General features: G+C 34.8%; 1 protein-coding gene across 3 annotated transcripts in view; it reads left to right on the forward strand.

Annotated features, from left to right (window-relative positions):
- Positions 1-998: 998 nt before the first annotated feature.
- The window catches only part of LOC111595928 (zwei Ig domain protein zig-8), an 84,024-nt gene continuing 61,633 nt past the window's right edge, over positions 999-23,389 (forward strand). Inside the window, exons 1-2 of one of the 3 annotated variants that reach the window (XM_030223319.1) lie at positions 999-1,304; positions 10,678-11,060. In XM_030223319.1, the coding sequence (XP_030079179.1) occupies positions 10,835-11,060 (226 nt within the window). In that variant the 5' untranslated portion in view covers positions 999-1,304; positions 10,678-10,834. Of the gene's footprint in view, positions 1,305-6,143; positions 6,198-10,677; positions 11,061-23,389 lie in introns of those variants that run through there. The other 2 variants (XM_023309886.2, XM_030223320.1) reach the window with 2 other exon arrangements.

Consider the following 23,389-nt stretch of genomic DNA (forward strand, 5'->3'; position numbering starts at 1 on the left):
TATTAAATTTTAGCTCATCACCATTGCAAACTAACAGCAGGATATTTTAGTACACAGTTACTAAATGTTAAGTCTCAGCACATACAAAAGCCAGTGTAAGCTAGCAGCAATATGTTTTAGTACATCCTTATTATCTAGCGCGTACAACATCCACTGTAGACTAAATGAAATATTTTAGTGCACTGAAGAAAATGTAAATATATTATGTATTAGCACGTACCACAACCACTGTTAGTAAGAAATTGTGGTACACGATATCTGACACTAGAAAAATGCATTGACTGTAAATTGCTTACAGAGAACTGGTTGCTTTTTTATTTTGGTACATGGAAAGGGTACGCTTAACATTCGTATGTTAACAACGAGGGGTATTCTTAATAAGAGGAATTAGACTTCCCCCAATTGAAGACGTTTTTACCACATGGGGTACAAATTTGGACAGAGGTACCTTTAGCGTGTAATAAGTATATAATTATATAACATATTTAGAGAAAAGGCTAATAGTCCCATTAATTTTCATAAATTTTCATAAATAGTCAATGTGAAAAAAATAAATGGTACAAATAAGAAGTCATCCATTAAACGGGTTGCTGTTATTATCAAGGTACACACAACGCCTATTAACAATAATGTTGCGAGCTAACAGTTTGCAGCTGCTCGACCCCAATTGCAAATTCGCCGCAAATAACATTTTCGGAGTAGTCGTTCGGTTGTACTTGCTTCGGTTGTTGGACGCACTTCGGCTTAGTTTGTCGGCCGAGATGTAAGTGTACGATGTTCGGCGGGAATGATTGAAAAGCTTTATGCTTTCGTGCAGTCTGAAACGAATGTCAATTCGCGTCGCACGTGTTTCGGATGCAAGGCATCTTGTGGTTGTCGCAGTGTCGTCTCGGAACGCCGTGCGCCACGTCCTTTTGCGGCGAGCGCTTTGAGTGCATTTCTGATCAGCACAAATCGCCGACGTCGTCTTCGCTGTCTTCGCTTTTGCGGTCGTCGCAGTCGCAGTCGCTGTCGCTATCGTCGTTACCGTCGCCGTCGCCATTGTCGTCGCCGTTACCACAAAGGCCAAAGCAGCGAAAGTGCATGCAAAACGTAGTGAAAGTTGTGCAACACGTTTAAACGTGTCTGCCAAACAGTGTGACCAACTGAGCTTCTGTGTGTGTGAGCGTGTGTGTGTGTCCCGTGTGCTGTCACATTTAAATAAATAACGTACGAAAAATAGAAAAAAAGAAAACAGCTGTTTCACGTCCTGCAAATGCAATGCAGCTCAATGGACATTCTCGGTATGTGCCACTAAATTCCTTGTAAGTTATTTATGTACAGTAAAGCGTCTAATATCGAATAGCTTGCAGCACATTTTCCAAATTCTGTCTTCTATTCCATTTTGTTTAGCTTTTATACATTTTCTTATTTTATTTCTATCGCTGACTAAATTCCTTGTTTGTAATTTATGTATAGTAAAGTGTCTAATAACAAACAGCTTGCTGGACATTTCAGCCATTTTCTTTATATTGTGACTGTTTGTGCTGAACAAATACTTCAGCCGGTCTGTCAGGAAAATTTGTTATTCTTTTGCTGCAATATTGTTGCTCTTTTCGTTATGGCTATGCAACAAAAAAAAAAAACAGTTTTTAAAATGCATACGGTCTCCCGAATATAAGTATTTTGAGAATGCTAACAGCTATAAGTCTGGAGTCTGCTAAAAAAGGAAAAATTATCCTTTTTATAATTTCCTTAGGTTTTTCTTTTATTTTTAAATTTTTTTAATATTTTAATTTTGACATAAATAAATAAATATTATTAAAATAAATTATTTTTATTATTATTTTAATATTATTTAAAATTCAAATTATTTTTATTCGAACTATGGAGTCTATTATGTATAGGGAAATGCCTAATAATAATATTGTATAATTATTTATTTTTAATTTTTATATTTAGTTTATTTTTTTTTTTAAATCAAAAATTTACTCAAAAACAATTTAGCTTTGTAATGCCTAAAGAATGTATTTCGACCAAAAGTTTTAGTTTACTGTACTAATATAGGTTAATATATAAATATAGGTGAAAAGCCTATATATTTCGGAAATTTGTACCTGCTACTCAATGCAGTGAAATGAAATTAAATAACAGTTGGAAATCTCAGAACATAAAAAGTCTTCTGTATATCTTCTAGTGACTTCAGTTATCTACTTCGAGTTTTTACTGTATAAGCCTTTACATTATCTAGAAAACTTTTTAAAGGACTTAATCATTAAAATGTAAACTTAACTTTAAATAAGAAAATATTTGTCTTAGAAGTATAGAAGACCTTCCTGTGCTTTGCTGTTGTCCAATCGATAAATCGAAGTGCTTGCATTTGCTTAAGCGTGATTTCACTGTATTTTCTCAATTTGCAAGACTTGCACTTTCCCTTTGCCCCTCTTTTGGAGAGGAACCACAGCACGTACATGGCTCATTTCACTTGCATCTACCTGTAACTGCAACTCCCCCTCTTGGTATCCGATCAGGTATCTCGGAGTTAGGGACACGGGTAGATTACCCCTATCTTCGCTTACATATAAATCAAAGTAAAATATTTATTTCACATCGGAAATGAAGTCAGACAAGCGACGTGATTTAATGCTAATCGAAAATGCATTTGTTACAATTTTTGCAGCGCTGCAACGAAAGGAAAAAGTTAGCAATAAATATACGTACTTTCAGATACACTTACGGATATATATATACATACTTATATATGTATATATATTATATAGATATATTCCTTGAGCAGTTTTCCTTGCTCGCTACTTTGGAAACTTTGTCTCAGCTGCTGATTTCTGGGGCGTGATCCCGCACACTTTTTCGCTGTCTGCTGCCGTTCGCCCCATTTTTTTTATTTGTTTCATTTTTGTGTCTTTCACGAATCGAAGTTTGGATTTTGATTTGAAACTTTGGCCAAGTTACTTTTAACTTATCTTCTTTTGATTCCGCTTGGCGTTGTTTCCGCCATGCCCTTGATGAGCGCATGTCCATGTCCATGTTCCTGTCCGTTCTCCAAGTGGACAAGTGAGTGGGAGCCGCTCGTTGAGTGATTTGTTGATACTGTCGGAGATTTTTCCTTTCTTTAGTGAGTGACAAATGATGTTAGTTATTCGTGTTAAAACATTTCAACCGCTGACTGACTTTTGTTTAGCGTTTCCCGCTGACAGCTAATCTCGGATATGTGAAACAATCTAAAGGAGTGATAGGGGAGAGAAGAGAGGAGAGAGGAAAGAAGAGAGTGGAGAGAGCAAAGAGCAGTGAGAAAAGAGGACACAGAAGAGAGGAGAATGAAGAGATTAGAATGAAAAAAGGAGAATGAAAAGGGGAGAGGAAAGAGGAGAGACAGAACAAAGAAGAGAGAAGAGCGTAAAGAAATGACAGATGAGAGAAGAGCGAAGGGAGGACAGAGAAGAGAAAAGAGAGGTGAAGCAAGAGACGAGAGAAGAGAGTTGATAGAATATAGATGAGAACAGATTGGAGAGAAGAGAGAGAGAGAGAGAGAGAGCAGCGAGAAGGCAGAGGAGAAAGAAGAGAGAAAAGGAAAGAGAGAAGTTTAGTTTACATTTCCATTGCAGTTTGCTTTTCGTCGAACTTGCAAAGCAATCCTGGGGAAGCTGTTGTAAATACTTATATATAGTTTCTAAGGAAATTCTGTTTGCTCCTTTTTTTTTATATTTATAAAAAATTATAGCGACTTTATTAAATGTGTGTTCGAAGAAGTCCTTGTGATATATGAAACTAAAAGAAATGGTTTTGGATTACAAAGAAAAAACATTTTGATATATATTTAAATGTTGCGGGAAATTACAAGGAAATGCAAAAAGGAAGCTTTTAAACTTTTTTTTTCTTTTTTAATGAATTGTATTTCTGATCATTTTCTTTATATACATGAATTTGCTGTGTAATCTCAAATTTGAACTTGAAATTGAAATTTGCAATGAATTTTCAACCGCTGAGCAGCCAAAGTCAAGTGGCATCAATTTCGCCTACATCCCTACTTGATCTGTGTGACTTAACACGAGCTGCTCATTATACGCTGCCTCCATTTGACAGACACCCACACCACACAGTTGCCTTTGTTGAGTTTGGTCAGGAAATGTTTATCTGGGATTTGGTAATTTCCAAAAAGAAAGTTTGCTATTTATGTGTTAAATATTTGCTGTACAAATTGTAATTAGTTTCGGAAAATGGTCTGATGGCCACTCGTGTGGGCGTGAAAATGTCCAAATTTGACACGAAAAATCAGTGTGAGAATTTTGTTCAGTTAAGTTGAGCTGCGTCTGAGTGGGAAGAAACTTGCAACAATTTTCATTGCTGCGGCATTCCAAGACGCACAGTGAAAACTGGAATGCGTCGTTTTGGCAGTTACTGCTCGTTGCTCGTTGCCCGTTGCCCGTTGCCAGGCATCAGACAACGCTGGTCGAGGTAGTGGGAGGACAGCAATTAATTAGACGCCGCTAAAAACAATAACAAAAGATGAGCTTGTCGCTCATTAATCTTATGACCTCATAAACACCACAAAGGACACATGTCACGGGCTTAAGAGTAGTTCGACATGCCGTTGGCACGAACAACGCCGCCCGCTACAGAGCTCAACAGCGGATGCGCTCCACTTCGTCAATTCTCACGTGCTTTGAATTGAATTTCGGTTTTACTCACACTCTCTCCCTCGCTCACTCTCTTTTTGTCTCTTTGTCTCTATTTACTTCTTTTTAATACCCTGTGGGAAAAGTAAATGGTTAAAACAGGTAGATTGTTAGGCATGTGTGGAAAGAAGATTGTAGCAGGCAGATGGATAAAGCTAAGTGTATATATATATGCTGCAAATATGGCTAGATTGGGTAAGAGAAAGATATAGTTAAAGAAGGGCGGAATAGAAACTCACTTCTGAGATATAGTAGGCTAAAGCTACGTATAAAGAAACCTTATGAAAAATAAGCAAAAATTAATTATTTCTTCTTATAGTCACTCTCTAAACTCTGTAAACAGATGTTTATAATAGACATGAGCATAACATAGAAGCATTAAGAATATAATAGAGTGAGTAGATGTACTTAGCTCTGCACTCAAAGTACCTTTTCAAAAGGCCATCTATTCGGTTTGAAAAATGACTTTTATTTATTTCAAAGTGCAGAAAATGTGTGAAAATTGGCAAATACTTAGAGTCAATTCACCTGCAGCTCGTATGGCAAGCTGTCTGAAGCTGGATTGCTGGCATCTTGACAATGGCTTGTCATAAAGTCAGATTTGGTTATAGCGCAGTATTTAAGATAGCGAGCTGTAAAATGGAGACAGATGAAGGTATTCTTTATTATTATTATTAATATTATTATTATTGCTATATAGGTTAATATATATACATATATATATCTCAAGTACTAGAATCGTCAACAACATTTGCAGCGTCGGTTAGTGTTCTCTATAAAAAAACATTCTGGAGTTATATATTTGATCTGATAAAGAATCAATAATTGCGAAGTTAAAATATATTTCTTTTATCTATTTCTTAGAATTCTATTTGCTTAGAATTTCTCGGAGTTCTCAAGAAGATTTTATTTACAGATTTTTTTACTGAGTATCTGCTGTTTTCGCATATCCTTCGCTGCTTTTATGGTTAGCTTTTGCGGTTACCTGGCGCCGTACCGTTGTCCAGGTGATTAATGTGTAGACGTGGCTTGTTTAATTAACTTGTATTTACACACTCACACAGATACAAACACATGTATGGCATGGGCATTCACACAGTCACACTTAGCTACTCACACACTCATTTCTATTTCAAATGATACCCTAATGGCCAACACTTGTTAACTGGAAGCGTAGAGATTTTGTTTTGGGCTTGTTTTGCTCGGACGGCTTTTTTGCTTACGGCAAATACAAAAGGCCAAATTGGAATTGCGGTTGAAACGAGTGTAAATGAATACACTCACTTGACAGCGACAGCCACGGCCACAGCCATAGCTGAGCAGCTCTGACTGCTATGAATATGCTGTCTCACTTTGCTAAGCAACTAATTTAATAAAGTGATTACAGCCATCATGAATTGCTGTATTTACGAGTGCGAAGGCAGTCAGAAAGGATTTGACTGACGGAAGCTGGAAATTAGAGACGATTTGCGCGTAACTAGGAGAATATGTAATTTGGTTATTGACCTGACTTGACCCGAAGACGTAAGCCAAATATATTAGGTTACTATATTATAATTAAATAATTTCTATTCAAGCTTTCTTCGTAGCTTATGCTCCAATTGATTTTTTCGAATCACAGCTTCACAAGATATATTTATCGATATCTATAATGAAGTCTTATTCATACAAATGCATTATTTATTTAAGAATATCCTTTCTCTTTCAAAGTACTACCCTTCAGCGTTTTCTCAATCCTTAAAGCAAAAAAAATCATTTTTGCCTTCAGGTTCAGCTCCTCTTTGTTCCTTACGTAGGTCTTTTCTGTTGAGATAAATAGGAAAAATCACAGAGAGATAGGCCTGGGGAGTAGCTGCGGCGTCATTTTTGTCTTAGAATTTGCCCAAGAATTTGCTATAGATTCTTGGCACCATTGTGTGGTATAGACAAATCGTAGACGAGTCAAAACACACCCAAGCAAAATGGCTAGACTTCTTGGCATAGGTAAGAGAGACGACTAATAATATAACAGCTCAAAAAGTAGGAAAAATTTGCCAAACTTTTGAACAAACTTCGGATATCTTAATAGCATTTTATCTATCTGTAACTAACGCTACTTACATATGTATCCATAGAACTCTATAATCTTTATCAATAATTCCATCTAAGCATCCTTTTATCTCTCTATGCAAGTAGTTGCCGAAAGAGTCATCTTTTTAGCTATATATCAACTTACTCGATATTTAATATTTGCTATTTATCGATATTCGTAAGCCAACTGCAATGATTCTTATAAATAGAATTGAGTTCTTATAACTTAATGCTCATATCTGATTTTTCTAAAATTCATTAAAGGTGAATCTTCGTTCGATTTGCCTCCTCCGTAAAATATATATTCGCTTTTAGCTAATTATAAGCCAAACTTAATCCCATTTAGTATCAAAGTATCAATAATTTAATTTGGTCAGTGATTTCTGTGATGGTTTCGAATTTACTTTTCTATTTATATAAAATGCAAATTAATTTTGAGTAACCTGCCAAAAAAAAGCTAACACAAAAACTGAAAATGTTGTAGATTAGTTTTCTATACGCTATTACCATGCATCAATTGCAAAACTGCATTCGCCCAAGGACACAATTTTCACATGGCATGCATTAATAATTTTGAACAAACGAAAAAAAATTGTACTCGGGTGCCAAATATCGAAAATCGCCTTACCAAACAGAAAGAGTGAGCGAGAGAGAGAGAGGTGAAAATAAAATAAAGTTCGACTACTAAAACGAAAGCAAAAACAAAAAACAGTTTGGGCGCCATTTGCATATTGATGACGCTCTTTTGGGGGCCTTTCGTTGTGTTTTATAATTAAAGCAAAGTTTGTTTAAACTTAATTTTCGGTCGCAACTTTTACAAAATTTCATTAAATTAGCATCGAGCCGGGGCACGGCATAATTGAAGTCAACTTTAATAGGGCCCAGACACAATTAACACAAAGCTTCCATTCACACCCAAAATGGCTGTATAATTAATAAAAAAAAGTAGCCAAAGTATATAGTAATACGATTCAGTCGAGTGTTGTAAATTATAAATGAATTGAAGATTAAATTATGAATAGATTGAAGACTCACTACAAAGCACTAGAATCTTTTGTTTCCTCAATATTTTCTCTTATTTAATTTTCTCTTTTTATTCAACATTTAATTGAATTTATATATCAAAGGCAGCTTAGGGATATAGTAATACGATTCAGTTGAGTCTTATACATTTAAAATATATTTTCATTAAATTTAATTTTATATCTCTTCAATATTTTCTCTCATATTCTCTTATTCAATATTCAATTGAATTCATATTTTTTTGTTATTCATATTTTAACGTTCGAATTGCGGCTTTGCTCGTTTTAAAATTCGCACACTCTCGATACCATAATTAATGTATTTAATTTCATATTTTTCACAATGGCTCAAAGTGAATATTCTTGTTTTATTTTCATTTAAATATTTGAGTTGACTTTGATGAGCGTTGCTGTATTTGCTTTTCGGCTTACAGTTATATTCCTTTTGATACTCTGTTTGTGCAATCGACAAGGCTATATATGGTTTTCTATGAAGCCTCATGATTCGAACGAGGCGAAGAGTTCGTTTATATTTGTATGTATTATATATGCATATAATTGAAAAATATTATATAAAATATAAATATTATTTATATTTATTTCGTATATTTATTTTTATATAAAGCATTAGAAACATTATTCGAGAAGGTTTTATATATACAGTCATGGAGCTTTTAGAGTCGCATCTAATAGGAGAAGATGAAGAAGTGAAAGGATGCTTATTATAGTTAAAGGTATAAGAAGAAAATATTAGTTAAGAGTCTTCATTCAATCATGGATTTACCTATATGCTGTATATCAAAGAATTTAAAAAGATTTCTCATATTAAACTATATTACTTATCTACACCAACTACATTTAGTAACCTGTGTTGGTTAGGACTGTTTGATAGATTTTGACTATATGTTCGTAATCTATAAATATTTGAAAATTTTTTAGAAATAAAAAATTCCTTGGGAGTTAATTTTCGACAAACTTCAAATAAAGCCCTGAACAACTCTCTTCTATGTAATATAGGTAAAGTTAACAGAGTATTGCCTAGTCAAGTAGTTTTTTATGATTCGCTATATCAATGTTTATGCTTCCCACATGTTTTCGACCTAAAGGTCTGATTTATTTATTTTCTTTTTTCGCTCTGAAATAATGATGTATTTCTTTACTTATGAGTATTTTTTTTATAACATGCCAGCACCAACAACTGCATAAATACAAATAAAGACAGAGTGAGAGAGCTTTTTGTATAATTTGTCTGAAACATTGATTGCTCAGACTTATAAGCGCAAAATGCCCAAAATCCAATTAAAATGTTAATTTTTGCGTAAACAATAACAAACAATGCAAATTTCTGAGTGCCGAGTGCACGGGTCAAACTACAAGCTGACCTTAACATGTACCATGTACCATATTACACAACCAACAACAACAACAATGACAACTACAATGTGAACAACTCACACACACAGAGAGACAGGGAGAGAGAGAGAGAGAGTAAGAGAGATAATCAAGGCATTTAAATACTTTAATATTACCAATGCTGCTCTCGCTTTCTCACTCCCTCTGGGCTATAATAAATGATATTGTTGTTCTGGTTGCGGTTGGTATTGTGTTTGTTGTTGTTGCTGTTGGTGTTATTGCGTAATGAGCTGTTTGGGCCGTTGGGCGCCAATCAAACAATGCGCCAAGTGGATATGAAATTAACACGCGCCAACTGCTTAACAACAAAAGACAAACAGTAAATTGTTATTGAAGTAGTAACGGTAAATTTTAATTGGTAATCGAAAAATGGTAAATGAACATATTTATTCAGATCTGTTATAGTTGAAAAAAACGATATATGGTTTAATTATTATGAGTTGGCTGAAAAAGAGACAACTCGATATCATTCTGGAAATTTAAAAAAGACTGAAAGAGAGATAGGGAAAACCATAAGTAATTAGAGAAATAGAATGAGAAAAAAAAGAAAAAGAGTTATTTACATTAGGAATAATCTCGGGGGAACAACTTAACCAAATGAACAAAGACCAAGCTTCACTACGGAGGATCACGCATAACCTTTACCTCAGGTACTGCAAGCGACAGACAAAGCTTATTAGACTGCGAAGACAAAGAGGGAAATAATACGAACAAACCTGGTTAGAAAAAAAGAACAAGTGCAAAGGTGGCAAAGGTAGCAAAGGTGCAAAACTGAAAAACATAGAGGTTCCCCTCTAGAGAGAGAGATAGATGAGATAGATGAATAAATAGATAGATACAAAAGGACAAAAAGAGCTTTTTGTAAGATTAGAGAAAGGATTCTCAGCTAACCAAACACAACTTATAAAGCTTACATAAATTCATGAGACTCGTAAGGAAGAGCGCTGATTAAAATTTCGTTTTTATTTAGCTGCCTGAAAGAAAAATAAAATATTGCTATGCTTGCAAATATTGGCTATATCTAGGAATACTTTTTGGTGCCCAGCAATTTATTTACAAATTCAGTTCTCCCTGCCTCTGTCTGTAAATATATTCATAGATAAATGTGTAAAGTTACGCTAATTAGTTCGCATTCATGTTTTTAGTTTAATTAAATTCTTATACCATTCATCAGTTAGACTTGTCGTCTGCACAACTGTTTAACCAGCAAGCTAATAAATATTTATATAGTCAATTGTTTGATTAACTAACTGCACCAGTGATTAGTTAGACTGATACTGGCAACTAAATAATTGAGTGTTGGACAAGCGATTTTATTTATTTGCCAACGATACAAATTCAAATTAAAATTGAAATCAAAATTGTTGTAGCAATAAATACAACATTTCATAGCATACTTTTGAGCGATGCAGAAATTTGATAAGATTTGATGTTGAAGTTGATGTGTTGAATCTAATTAGATAAATTGATTGTATACTATTCTGGCTCTCCAATTGCAGCTGGTAAATCATGTGGCAATCGACCGAACTATAACAACAATAACAGTAGCGAACGGTAGAGCAATAATTTAATTCATCAAATGCCTCTCTAATCAAGCGCTCGTGTTAAACAATAAGGGCAAATAATTAAGGCAAACAATCTGCAACAAGGATCTGTATGGCCAGGATGGCCAAGTGTGTTAAGCTGCTGCTGCTGCTGCAGCTACTGGCGCTGCTGCAGACAATGATAAATGCAACAACAATGAAGGCGACTTTAATTGCAGCTGCTGTTAGTGCCACTGCAACGGCTACTGCAACTGCAACTGCAACTGCTACAGTCACAGCTGCCGCAACTGAGCCCGAAGCGATTGCCCAGCAACCAGAACAACGCATTAAGTCAATATGTAAGTACACAGCAACACATATGCTTTTATATGTATGTATATCTGCTGATAAATATGTAATATATATATATATATATATATATATATATATATATATATATATATATATATATATATATATATATATATATATATATATATATATATATTTATTTATTTGTCTTCAGTTGTTTGCTCTTAGCTGCAGGCCACGATGATTATTTCTATAAAGCAGGCAACTTGTTATGCCAGGCTGTCTTATTAATCCCTTAACTGGCAATAATATAAATATATATATATGTATATATATATATGCTTATTATTAGCCTACAGCCTGGCCACAATTGGAATTATAAACATACGCTTAACCTGCTGTTTGATTTAATTACTTATGCGCATAGCTAAAATGCTTTATCTTTCCACTGCATTGCCATGGCTGAAGATAGAAATGCAGCTCAAAGATATTATTGTATCTTTTGACCTATTCACTTCAGGCATCTAGAGAAGTTTAATGCTTGTCAGCTGGTCTTTTATATGGCATAAGCTAGCATAAACTACCATATAACGAGTACAATTTGTTCCTTTGTGACTGAGTTGAAGAATTCATTGGCGAACAATGGAATCTTATGCATATTGTCTAAGTGCTACTATGTTTGTTTAAGTTAAATTTCTGATATTTCTGTCAAATTTTGAGCTACTTTTATTTATTATTTTATACATAAAAAAGATATGCCTTTGTTTTAGCAAGTATGAAATTTTATTAAAACAAAGATAACAATAACTAAGCCAATAATTGAATTAAGCTATTAGAACTTGTGCAAAATCTAAAGCATCAGAAAAATGTTTTTCCCTCTGGCAAATGAGTTTTAAAACCCAGTTGAGTTCATTAGTCTAATATATTATTAATAAAAATAAATGAGAAAAATAAAATGAAATTAAATTAATATTAAAAATAATATAATATGAAATAAGCTGCAGTTCAAAATTCAGGCTAGTTTTTAAGCTAGGGTATAATACATCTCATTTATATATTTAATATAAATTACAAATAATAATATAAATAAAGACTAATATAAATAAAACGCTTAAGCAAACGCATTGAGGCAAAAAACAGCTCATCCAAAACTCAAAGCTAAACAAATTTATGTATAAAACGATTTAATCTTTATATGAAGCAAAGTTTTTAGGTCGACAGCGACAAACCAATAAATAACTCAAGCTGCAAACTTTGTCCAAATAGAAATGTATTTAAAAGCACAACAATATTTACTTAAAGACTGAGCAAGCAGCTAGCTGGCAGTTAATTATCAAGGCCTAAGCCTGAAGCATCGGCAATTTTTTTGGAATTTACAGTTTTGACTGTGGACAAAATTAATGAAAGTTTGAAATCTATTCAAAGCACTTGCCAAGCATGTTGTATATCATCGTTCTTATATGCGATGTGACAAAGCCAGCATAAACCATGTGAAATCCTCTTATGCCGATGCTCGAGCCGCTCGCTCCTACACTCAAGTACCAGCATATGTCATTTGCGAAATAAGTATATGCAGAAAACATGCGCTGCTTTTGGGCTTAGAATTTGGTTTTGTTAATGGATTTTGGGATAATATCAAATCAAATATGAATGACAAGCAGAAAAATACTTCAAGTTCGGGCAGGCTCAGCAGCCAGCCGGTCAGCCAGACAGGAAAAAGTGCTGGGTCATCTGAAATATAACTATGTGAAACAAAATAATATATTGTGTTAGCATAAGTAGCAAAAAGATATAATGAAAATGTAATGCTAAATCAAATATAACTCATACGCAGCGTTGGCCACGTAATTCTCTATTATGTTTTTTTCTCTTTTTTTCATGTGTTTGCTGCTTGCCGTTTAATGCAGTAAACGTCTAAATCAATTATGCCGTGAAGGCTGGAATAAAATCTACTTAGCACATGTAGGGCCTTAATTAAATCATGTAACAGGCACGCAGACTGAAAGGCAGGCAGGTCCTTCATGTCTTTTGCATCAAAACATAACTCAGAGAAGCGAGCGAAGCTGCTGTAGCTGTGGCTGCGGCTGCGGCTTTAACGCTCCAAAGAGCCAAAGCCAACGCGCGACAAGGGCTCGCTTTTATGATTATTATCATTGTTGTTGTTGTAGTCAGTCTCTCATTCTCATTTTCATTCTCATTCGCATTCGCATTCGCATTGTTGTTGCAGCTCGTTGTGTGCTTATTGTTATGTTCCACAATTTGCCAGGCGCTGAAATACAAAAAAGTATATATATATATATAAAAGAAATGGCAACAAAAAAAGCTGACGACAAGTGTCGAATCAGGCTTACACACGCACACACACATACACCCTTGTAAAATACTAATTTAAGCAAACAGTAAAAAAAAAGAACAAGAAAAACAAAATCTGAAATGTTCCCCAAGTCTTTAATTCAACTCGCGCCTTAATTGAATTTTTATTATTTTTACAATTTTGCGACAATTGTTTTGCATTTTCTCTCACTCTCTCTGTAAAAAAGGCAACTAAAATTTGTAGTAAATGTTGTTTTTTTCAGCTCTTTGGTTTTTTTTTGACAGTTTGTTTTTATGCTGCGCTTCGCTTAGAATTTTGATGCGCCATCACTTTTAAGTTTGCAGCTAAAAAATGTGAGAAAAGAACTCGATTGGAACAAATCAAATTAGTGCTCAAAATGCACCGAATTTTTTCATTTCAAATTTACATAGTTTGTATAACTATAAAATTCTATGGGAATGTAAGAGAGACTAAAGAAAAACAAAGTACGACAAACACAGAACAGTTGTAAACTGTTTACTTTTCTTGCTAGTATTTGACGCGAGCCAGAGATAGAGGAAGGGAGAGAGAAACATCTGGTGGACATTGAGGACATTGAGGACAAAAAAGGAAAAGAGAGAAAGAAAGCTAGAGTCAGTGAGTGAGAGAGACAGTCACGGAGAGAGAAAAAGACAAGCGAAGAGAGATAAAAATAGAGAGAGTGAGAGAGACAGAGAGAGACAGACAGAGAAGATAGCTGCTGCTTAACTTAATATCATTTGTAGTTTCTAGAGAAAACTAGAGAGAGAAAGAGACAGAAAACTAGAGACAAGAAACTGACTGAAAAAGTGAGAGATGGCCAGAGAATGACATAAAGTAAAAGAGAGCCTAAAACAAAAAATTTGAGAGATCTTACGAGAGAAAAGTGAGGAAAGAAAATTTAACCCCCTTTTTAATTGATAAGTTTTTATCTTTGTCTAAAGCCGCAAAAATAAAGTAATTGGTTCATTAAATAGAGATATTCGAAAGAATATCTTTGTGCTTTGCAATATTTAAGCACATACAAAATAATCTCAGTTATATTTTAAATTAGCCATTACTAAGTTATTATCTGAGTTAATATTTAGCACAGCAGCTAATGCGAATCTGTAGTCAACTTGCAGTCAAAGAACAGGGCACTTGCCCGTCGATATATGGATTTGGAATAGACATTCTATCTTTAACTGCCTGGCAAATTTTTATTGCTCTCAAAAGTATACTGTTCAGCCATTAGAAGTCTCGCTTGGTACTGTTAATATAATTTCCATGGCTAATAAAATAACATTATTTGTAAGTCAATTTGCGTAGACTTTCATTAACCTTTCGCGAAGCATATCAAAAAGTCAACAAATGAGCTAATTAAATTTATATGCACGTAGCAAAAAAATTTGTTCAAGAACTTTGTTGTTTTTTTTCATGTCTGCGTCTCATGTCCTAGAGAGCCTTGAACTTTGGACAGGTTAGGATTAAGGACAAGTAGAAGAAGGGGACATGTGGCGGGTTGGGGTGCGTCGGCTGTCATATTAATTTACAGTCAAGCGAGAAAGCTGATATTAAATTTGATTGCGTGCATCTGTTTGTGACCCTGTTGCCATAGACATGCCACAAGGGTTATCATGCCACAAGGATTAACTGCCACGACTCAAGCATCTACACACGCCCCACTTATCTCTAAGTATTGCTTGAGCAGCGCGTAAATTTTAAGCGAGCACCTCGACAAATCCTTTTCAAGCACATCTCCTGGGCAAAGTTTTCCGCTTCCACTACAAAAATGTGATTTATTCAGTGGCGCGTTGCCATATAAATTTTACAAAAATATTTTGTTAACATTTTTATGGCCGTGAGTTAAAAATTAACTTGTTGCCAGGAGAAACTAAATTTTATACGCGAATGCGCATAAATCACTTTTCGAGCGAGCACAAATTTTACTTCTTACGTATTGCATATTACGTATTACGTATTACGTATTAAGTGTACGCGGCATGTTGTTAATTTTTATGCCACTTTAAGTAGCTGACATATTTTATGACAGCGTGGCGAAGGACAAAGGCGGGCGCTTGACTTAAGTAATTTAAAGTCGACTAATTTGCTAGAATGTGGTTTACGGTCGGAGAACTTTTTTACGCTCTGAATTGAAAGTAATGGTTCACTGGAACAGTTGAAGTACCCACTCAAATGAGCTGAGCTTTAAAGACTTTTGTTTTGCATTTCATGCAGAGCACTGAGCATAAAGTGGACTCAAAGTTGAACAAAATGTGGCAACTGGTTAAGGGAAAGTTGAAACGCAAATTGAACTGAAATTGAAATTGAATTAGATTAAAAAACTAAGATAGGAAAATGATTGCAATCGAATGTTTATGAGAATTTTTTTTGTAATTTTAGTGATGTAAATAAAATTGTATGAAATTGAAAAAAAAGGGCTAGTTGAAGAAGAATTTCCTTGGAAAAAACGATTGAATGTGGGCTAAACAGAATGAGTTGCCTTGACTTTTATTTTTTTAATCTTTATAGAAATTATAAAGAAAATTTGTATTTAAATATGAATTAATAAAATAATGCATTTTTAAATAATTGTTAATATAAAACTTCACTTAAAGTGATCGAAAGTTTAGGAAGTATAATGAAAATAAGTGTTGGATATTTGTATAAGGCTCAGTTTGTAGTTAGTCGATGTTGCCAGGTTAAACTTGTAAATGAACATGAAATGAAGATAAGCTTATAAAGATACAAATTAATAACTATGATACAGATTAAATTAAATTTTTGCTTCGATCAAAACTAAGTTAAATCAGATTCCAAAACTAATTGAAAAACATGTCCTGAAATTTAATACTTTAAAATCATATAGAAAAAAAACAATAAAAAAATGAAGAATTTGGTTTTTACAGCTATCAAATTCCATGACAAAATTCCAACACCTTGTGTTACGACATAAAAAAGAAATGTTGACTACAAATGAAGGACCATGTGCTACACTCAGGCAATTCAATTGATGTGTACAAACTAAAGTTGATTATGTCGATGTTAAATGGAAATCAAATAACACTTGAATTGAATTTCAACACAGACTTAATTGAATCGAAATAAAGCGCAATTGAATCAGACGTTTAAAAACGTATCTATAGAAACCTACCTATATATTATTTATAAGCAAACAGCTTAAATTTGATGTCGACTATTGCAACATTGAAAGTGTTTATTTGAGCTGAAAGAAGCTAGAAATATATCAAAAGGCTGCGCACAAGGATGCTTGAGTCGATGTAAGAGTCGTAAAAGGACAATCCCAAGCGTTTGCAATACGTTTTTTAGTATTTGCTGCAGTGACTGCACTTTGACTTTTGGCCCGCTCGGTCAATACCTTATATATATATTATATAAAATACATGTTCATGTATTTATATATATATATATATATTGACACTTTTGTCAGCTGGCAGCTTGATGAGGGCAAGGTCTTTGCCAAAACGCTGCCAGCATGTGCGACTTCGTCGCATTTAGCCAGGACAGGAGCAAAGAAACAGTAGTCACTGCGGCCTGCCAGATGAAAAGTCAACAACAATGCAGTCCTGCTGACAAGCAACTGTCTGCTCCACTTACACACACATATAGTATATATATATTTATATATATGTATATATATATAGCTGCTGCTGCTGCTGTTGCTGTCTGCGCTCATGCCAAGTTGCAGGCACTGACAATCAGCCACGCCCAGCGATGCGCAGCGTTGCGTAAATGAACTCAAACTTTAGTTTGATGCGCTTCAAAGCAAAGACAAAGGCATTGCCAAGGAAGAAGGGGCGTGGTCGGGGCGTACAGGAAAACAAGATCGTAAAATAATTTTATTACCCGCCAGCCTGGCCGCACAATTAAACTTGCCAAAGGACACTCCCCACTCGAGCTGCCGCCCCCAACACGCGCGCGCGTTCACTCGCGCGAGTTCAGCGACTTTTGCTGGCAATTTTCATATCAGAAAAAAATGATAAATTAACTGAAGAGTCTTCTAGACGAGTGTATTTGACGGATATATATGCGCTCCATTATTATAAAATTAAAAATTTAGCTAAAAAGTCTTCTGAAAGAATACATTTGGATGGAAGCTACTCTCTAGCTTAACACTCTATACCAGATTGAGATTCTTTCCATTGGATTTTGTTTGATTAAATATTTGTTTGATTGAAATAGAGATATTAGCTTTTAGTCCATGTGACTTTCACTGACTAAAGATTTTGTGCTGTAAGACACATGGAAATAAAATCGATTATTTTATAAAGTTGAATAAAATGAATCTAATTTTTTCCCATGATCAAAGTTTTCTATAAGCGAAAGGCACGACAGCAATATACCCCCTCTCAACCAGTTTACAGGGCATCAAAATTAAATAGAGGAAATATGAACAACAGGCAAAAAAAAATGTATAAAATGAAAAGTAAAACAGAAATGCAGAAACGTGCGCGACCATTTGTCGTGGCAATTAAAAAGTTTAGATTATTTTGTAACAATATAAGGTGGGCGTGGTCGGCGGTGGGCGTGGTTGGCCATTATATCGACTTGATGACAAGGTAAAAGCTGGCGCATTTACATCCATAAGCCTCCACAGTATTCATAAATTGCATAAAATGAGTCTAAGTGAAGCGGCGCTGGCCCATTAAAACTCGAAAGCCGTCAAGTGTTTGGCCAAAAAGGAAAAAAGGGCTATATCAAAATTATAATTTTAATGTTATTTAATTCTTATTAATGAAGACAAAGTACCCGGCAGCTGGCACTGTTGGCTCTGTGTGCCCAGATGCTAGCCAAGCCACGATGCGGCCAATTAAAACTGCACAAAAATTAATGAGCTAACTAACGTGGCTTAAAGTGTCATTATTTTCATAGCCGTTGCGGTAGTATGCCAGTGCTTCCGTTGCTGCTGCTGTTCCTGCTCAATCGCTCAATCATTGCACAGTTTAAAATCAAAGCTCATTAATGAGCTCAGCTTATTAAAATAGCTCAACATTAAAATTTTATGCTCTTGCATAAAAATGTTTTTCTTTTTAATTTTTTTTTGGAACTGTTAAAGTAGGTAAATAAAATACAAGAGAGTCATAATATATAATGTGTATATAATACTGCAATGATAGGCTCTACAGATAGTGATATAAATGGGGAAGTTTGTAGATTCATGTGTCTGGAGTTTCTATTTAAGTTCATATATTTTTGTAAAATATTTATTTCAATAATTTGTGATTTTTTCTTTATTAAAAAAAATTTATTCTGTATATTATGTAAATAAAATATATAACAATTTTTTTAATATTTATTTAAGAATAATAAGTCTTTTACTATATTTTAATTTTTTTTTTAAATTTTATTTCCAATTTTTAATTTACGAAAAAAAGTTTTGTATATAACTTTTTTTTTTAAATATAAATAGAAGTAAAATATGAATATAATTTTAAATATATTTTTTTCACATATTTACATATGCTACAGACGATATTTTATTCATTATGAGTGTAAAGATAAATATATGCAAACATATTTAATTACATTAAATAATCAGGTCATGGAAATTTGTGTTTTTTTATTTAACCATAAATATTTATTTATTTTTAATAAAATAAATATTGAAGTTTTTGCAGACATGTCTGTTGCATATAATTAAGGCAGCTATACGCTGTGGGTCTGTATATAAAAAAAAGTACAAAAGTACAAGAAGCCTTTCCAGGCCGCTGGCCGGGTCCGCCGTCTGCTTTATTTAGTCTGATAAAGCCAATGGCCTCTGCTTGGGCTCCATTTTTCGGGGCTGTCGCAATTTAATAAACATAAATTTCATTTAAACAATACAAAACAAAAAAGAAGCACAATTACATGTGTGTGTGTGTGTGTATGTACTATGCATATGTGCACGTAATTTTATTTCATATTGTTGCCTGGTCCAACTTTTTGTCGCCGGTCATGTGCTCGGCGCAGGACTCGCCGGTTAAGAGACATTTGCCTGCGTGGCTGGCGGGTTTGGCCCCTTAAAAGGATATAAGGAAATCATATAAATACAAGCTCATAAAAATCATGGCAGCATGTCCTTTGCTTACTACACACACACACAGACATAGACACACACATATATGTGTATACACATATGTGTATATAGGCAGCGGTTATTGTCCTGCATATGCTGGCCTACTCGGTTATACCCTGAACACATTGAAAACTTGTAAAGAGGGCTTTAAGTATTTGTGCAAATGTATGTAACACTTGGCAGTATTCTCGGCTGATTCTATAAAATATATATATTATTGAGCAGGATCAGCACACAAGTCGATATTTTACCAGCTCGGTGTCTCTTATGACTTTATGCTAAATATTTTACAGCTGGGCAGATTAGGTTTGAGTACAAAGCAACGAAAACTTTATGTCATCTATATAGATGATAGAGTATACATAAAGACCTATATATAGATACAACTGAAGCGCATACAGAAAGTCTGTGGATAAATTTTCCACTCTTTGAAAGCTAGCAAATTGCGCTGTGCCTTAAATTAAAATGTTTATAGCACATTCAGGGTATTTCCTAGTCGAGCACACTCACACTTATTTTCATATACAATTCGCTTCTATACATTTTTTTTGTTATAAATGTTGGCTTGTCTGCTTCTTATTTTTTTTTTTTTTGTTTTTGGCTGGCTGGGTGTTATGAATTGTTTTACATATGTGTATGTACTTTAAATATGCGGCATATGTTTTTGGCGGTCGCCGCTTTGAATATTTTTCATGCATTTCTCGTTCATTCTGCGGCATTTTCATTGTCTGCCACAAATTACTTTTGCACTGCGGCAGCTGCCCTTGCCTTCGGCTGTGCCAATGTTTAAGTGTGACCAGCTTTCCGGATTATGAAGCATTTATGGGACTTTTATATAGGGCAAAACGCCGAATACTTTCAGCCTCAAGAATTGTTCAGTTAAATGTGTTAAGGGGGCTCAATAATATTTATAGTTTAATAGAGGGCAAGTTATAGTAAGGGTATTTCCATAAAAATAATTTAATGAGTTAATACAGTTTAGTATGGGTATTCCCATAGCCTTAACTATGATCTTGGCTCTATGTACATTCGGCTTTTAGTTTTAGAAAAATATCTTTAAGAATGGAAGCTTTTCAGATTGGAATTCGATTTTTCACTGATTCCCAGCTTAAATTTGAAAAACTTTGCAATTTAATTTTACAAACAACGTGGAAATTGGTTGGACAATCAGCTCACTAATCGACCTTTTGCAAATTCCATTTAAAAATCCATTGGAGACGTGTAAATTTTAACGATTTATATATCTGGTGCATGTCATTTGGCTCGGTTATTATTGCTATGCAAATGATATACGCACTTTATGAGTTAATAAAACATTTAAGCACTTACGTAAGCAATTCCTTAATTGGATAAATTCATTTTTGAGTTTCAAATTGCGAGAGGCAGAGCACAAAATATGGAAAATATGGAAAATGTGAAATGCAATCAGAAAATTGTGGCAAAAATTAAGGATAACTGCAATGAAGCGTGTGCAACAAGGACTGAATCCACAATTCGTATGCATAGGATAACTAGGCAGCTGTGCATGAGTTTCTATGCCAGCTGCGTATAGGTATTTGTGTCTGTGTATTTGTAGCTCTGATACAGATATCTGCATCTACAGCTCTGCATCTGTGCATCTATAGCAATTGCATCTGTATCGCTCTCTGTGTGTGTTTGTGTGTGTGTGTTTGCTAACTTCTTTGGCTACTGTGGCACGTGGTGCTTTGGCAGCTGCGCCGCAAAGTATGCAAACTCAATTTTTAAATTAGTTAAAGCAAAGCGAGCGCCGACCTGCTGCACGCATATTACGCATACGTTGCGTTCGTATGCCGATAATTTGTTAATTGACTTTGAATTGCAATTTGATTTTGTGTTTATTGAGAGAGACAAACGGGAGTGTGAGAGACAGTGCCAGCGGGGAGTGCGCATAATCAACCACGGACATGTGATTTATGCCGAAATGCGTTTTCAATGATGTTGCCGAAACGAGCCAAAACAAATGTTTGGGGGCAGAAAAGTTACGCCCGAATGTACAAATAATGATTTGACTGCCTCGGTGGCTGCCTTCCTGGCTGCCTGACTGCCTGCCTGACTGCCTGCCTGACTGCCTGCTGGCCTGGTGGCAGGCCTCGTTAAGGGGAATGGTTTCGTGTGCGCTCAACTGAAATAATAGTAAGTCATAAATTGTTAGCTGCGCTGCGACTAAATTTAATTTTAGTTGGCTAGCCGCAGTGCCAACTCTCTGTCGACCAACTTCCCAATCAGCGTTCATAAAACTTTTCTCTTGTTTTATGATTTTTATTTTTCGCTTTGCCCTCGTTGAAGGTAACAACGGGAAATTATGTCAGTTCACCTTGTTTTGTTTGCTGCTGCTGCTGCTTCTGCTGTTGCTGTGTTTTATGTGCGGCAAGGATAATCTGTAACAAATCTTTCGCCTGCAAAAACATTTGCCTTACGACGCATAAAAGTTGACATACATATATTACATAAATACATAGAAAACTGCAGGCCAGCTAAACCAAACGTAATATATATGTCTAAAAAAACCAAAAAATAAATATATGTGCATAAATTGATGCGAGGGTTGAGCGATAATTTGTTTGGGTTGAATAAGTAATATAATAATAGGTATCCGAAATTTCTTAATAAGATACAAACATTTCAGCTGTTCTTTAAATCAATAAATTTATACCTTATTTATTTCCGATTTATGAAGAAAGCAAAACGTTTAAATTTTACTTCTTTTGCAGTACGGTATTTCTACCATTTGTTAAATATACATTTACTTAGTAAAGTATTCAAGTCAGCTACACATCTATCTACATCCTTAAAGTTTGATAAGATATTATTTTCGTACTTAGCTTCTATTAAATTACTACAAAGCAAATGGATGCTCCTAATGCACTCAATTTTTAGCTATTGCCAGCGCCATCTATGTGTCAATTTGCGTGTCTGCCCTCGTTTGTCAATTGTGAAAATAAGCCAAACGCAAACAAAATGCTCTGGTGCTTATGTAATTTTTGGGGCTGACACTGCATGGCGAGACAGAGAAAGAGCGAGAGGGAGTGAGGTGGTGGGGGACAGAGGGAGCGAGAGAGAGAGAAAGAGTGTGAGAGATGTGAGAAAACGTGTAAGTTACAAAGCCCTTTTGTTAGATTTATTTCCGCTTTCGCCACTTTTGTTTGCAACTTTTCTGTGTTTTGGTTGTTATTGTTGTTTGTTGCTGTTGTTTGTTTGCTTGTTCGTCTGGTTGTTGGTCTGCTTGTAGTTTGATATGTCGTAATGCTATGCATTGCTACTGGGATCCCGACTGGGGCTCATGACATTTTGCTACAGCCAATGCGGGAAATGTTCGAATTGTTGTTGTCCCTTCATGAAGTATTCAATTTTTCATTGGTAGCTGCGTGCGATTGTCGCCGACTGTGTAAATTGAAGCGAATGAATAAATAAATTAAAATCGAGTTTGTTGAAACTTTTCAGGCGTCAAAAAGGAGAGCGGCAAAAAGGAAAAAAAAACAGAATGACAGAGAGAGAGAGAGGGGGAGTACGAGTGCGAGCGAGAGCTAACAGAAAAGGGCCAAGTGCAGGGCTTGAACAGCTGAAATATGAGCAAAAGGTCGCTTAGTATATAAATAAAGGCCAGGGATAAGCGAATAAAATGTAAAAAAAGGCTGAATTTTAGATATATATAATTAAAGTGTATTTTGAAATATAAATTAGCATATCAATAAAAGAAATTCATAAATTTACAGAAGCCTCGAAGGGGACAAATGAAGCATAAAATATGACTGGAAATGGCAAAAGACCATTTGAAAGAAAACTTCTATCAAGACTGAGTATAAAACAGGCAACTTATCAAAACATGAACGCAAATGATTAGGGAAAGTTTATCTATATAATAAATTGATCGAAAATTCTTGAAGAGCCACACTTAAATTTGATCAAGTTAGCTTTAAAGACTTTACACATGCAACTGTTTGAGCAGACCTCGTACTTGTATAATATAT

The sequence above is a fragment of the Drosophila hydei genome, unplaced genomic scaffold (assembly GCF_003285905.1).
Source record: "Drosophila hydei strain 15085-1641.00,03,60 unplaced genomic scaffold, DhydRS2 tig00000172-arrow-pilon, whole genome shotgun sequence".
In the NCBI taxonomy this organism is placed as follows: Eukaryota; Metazoa; Arthropoda; class Insecta; order Diptera; family Drosophilidae; genus Drosophila; species Drosophila hydei.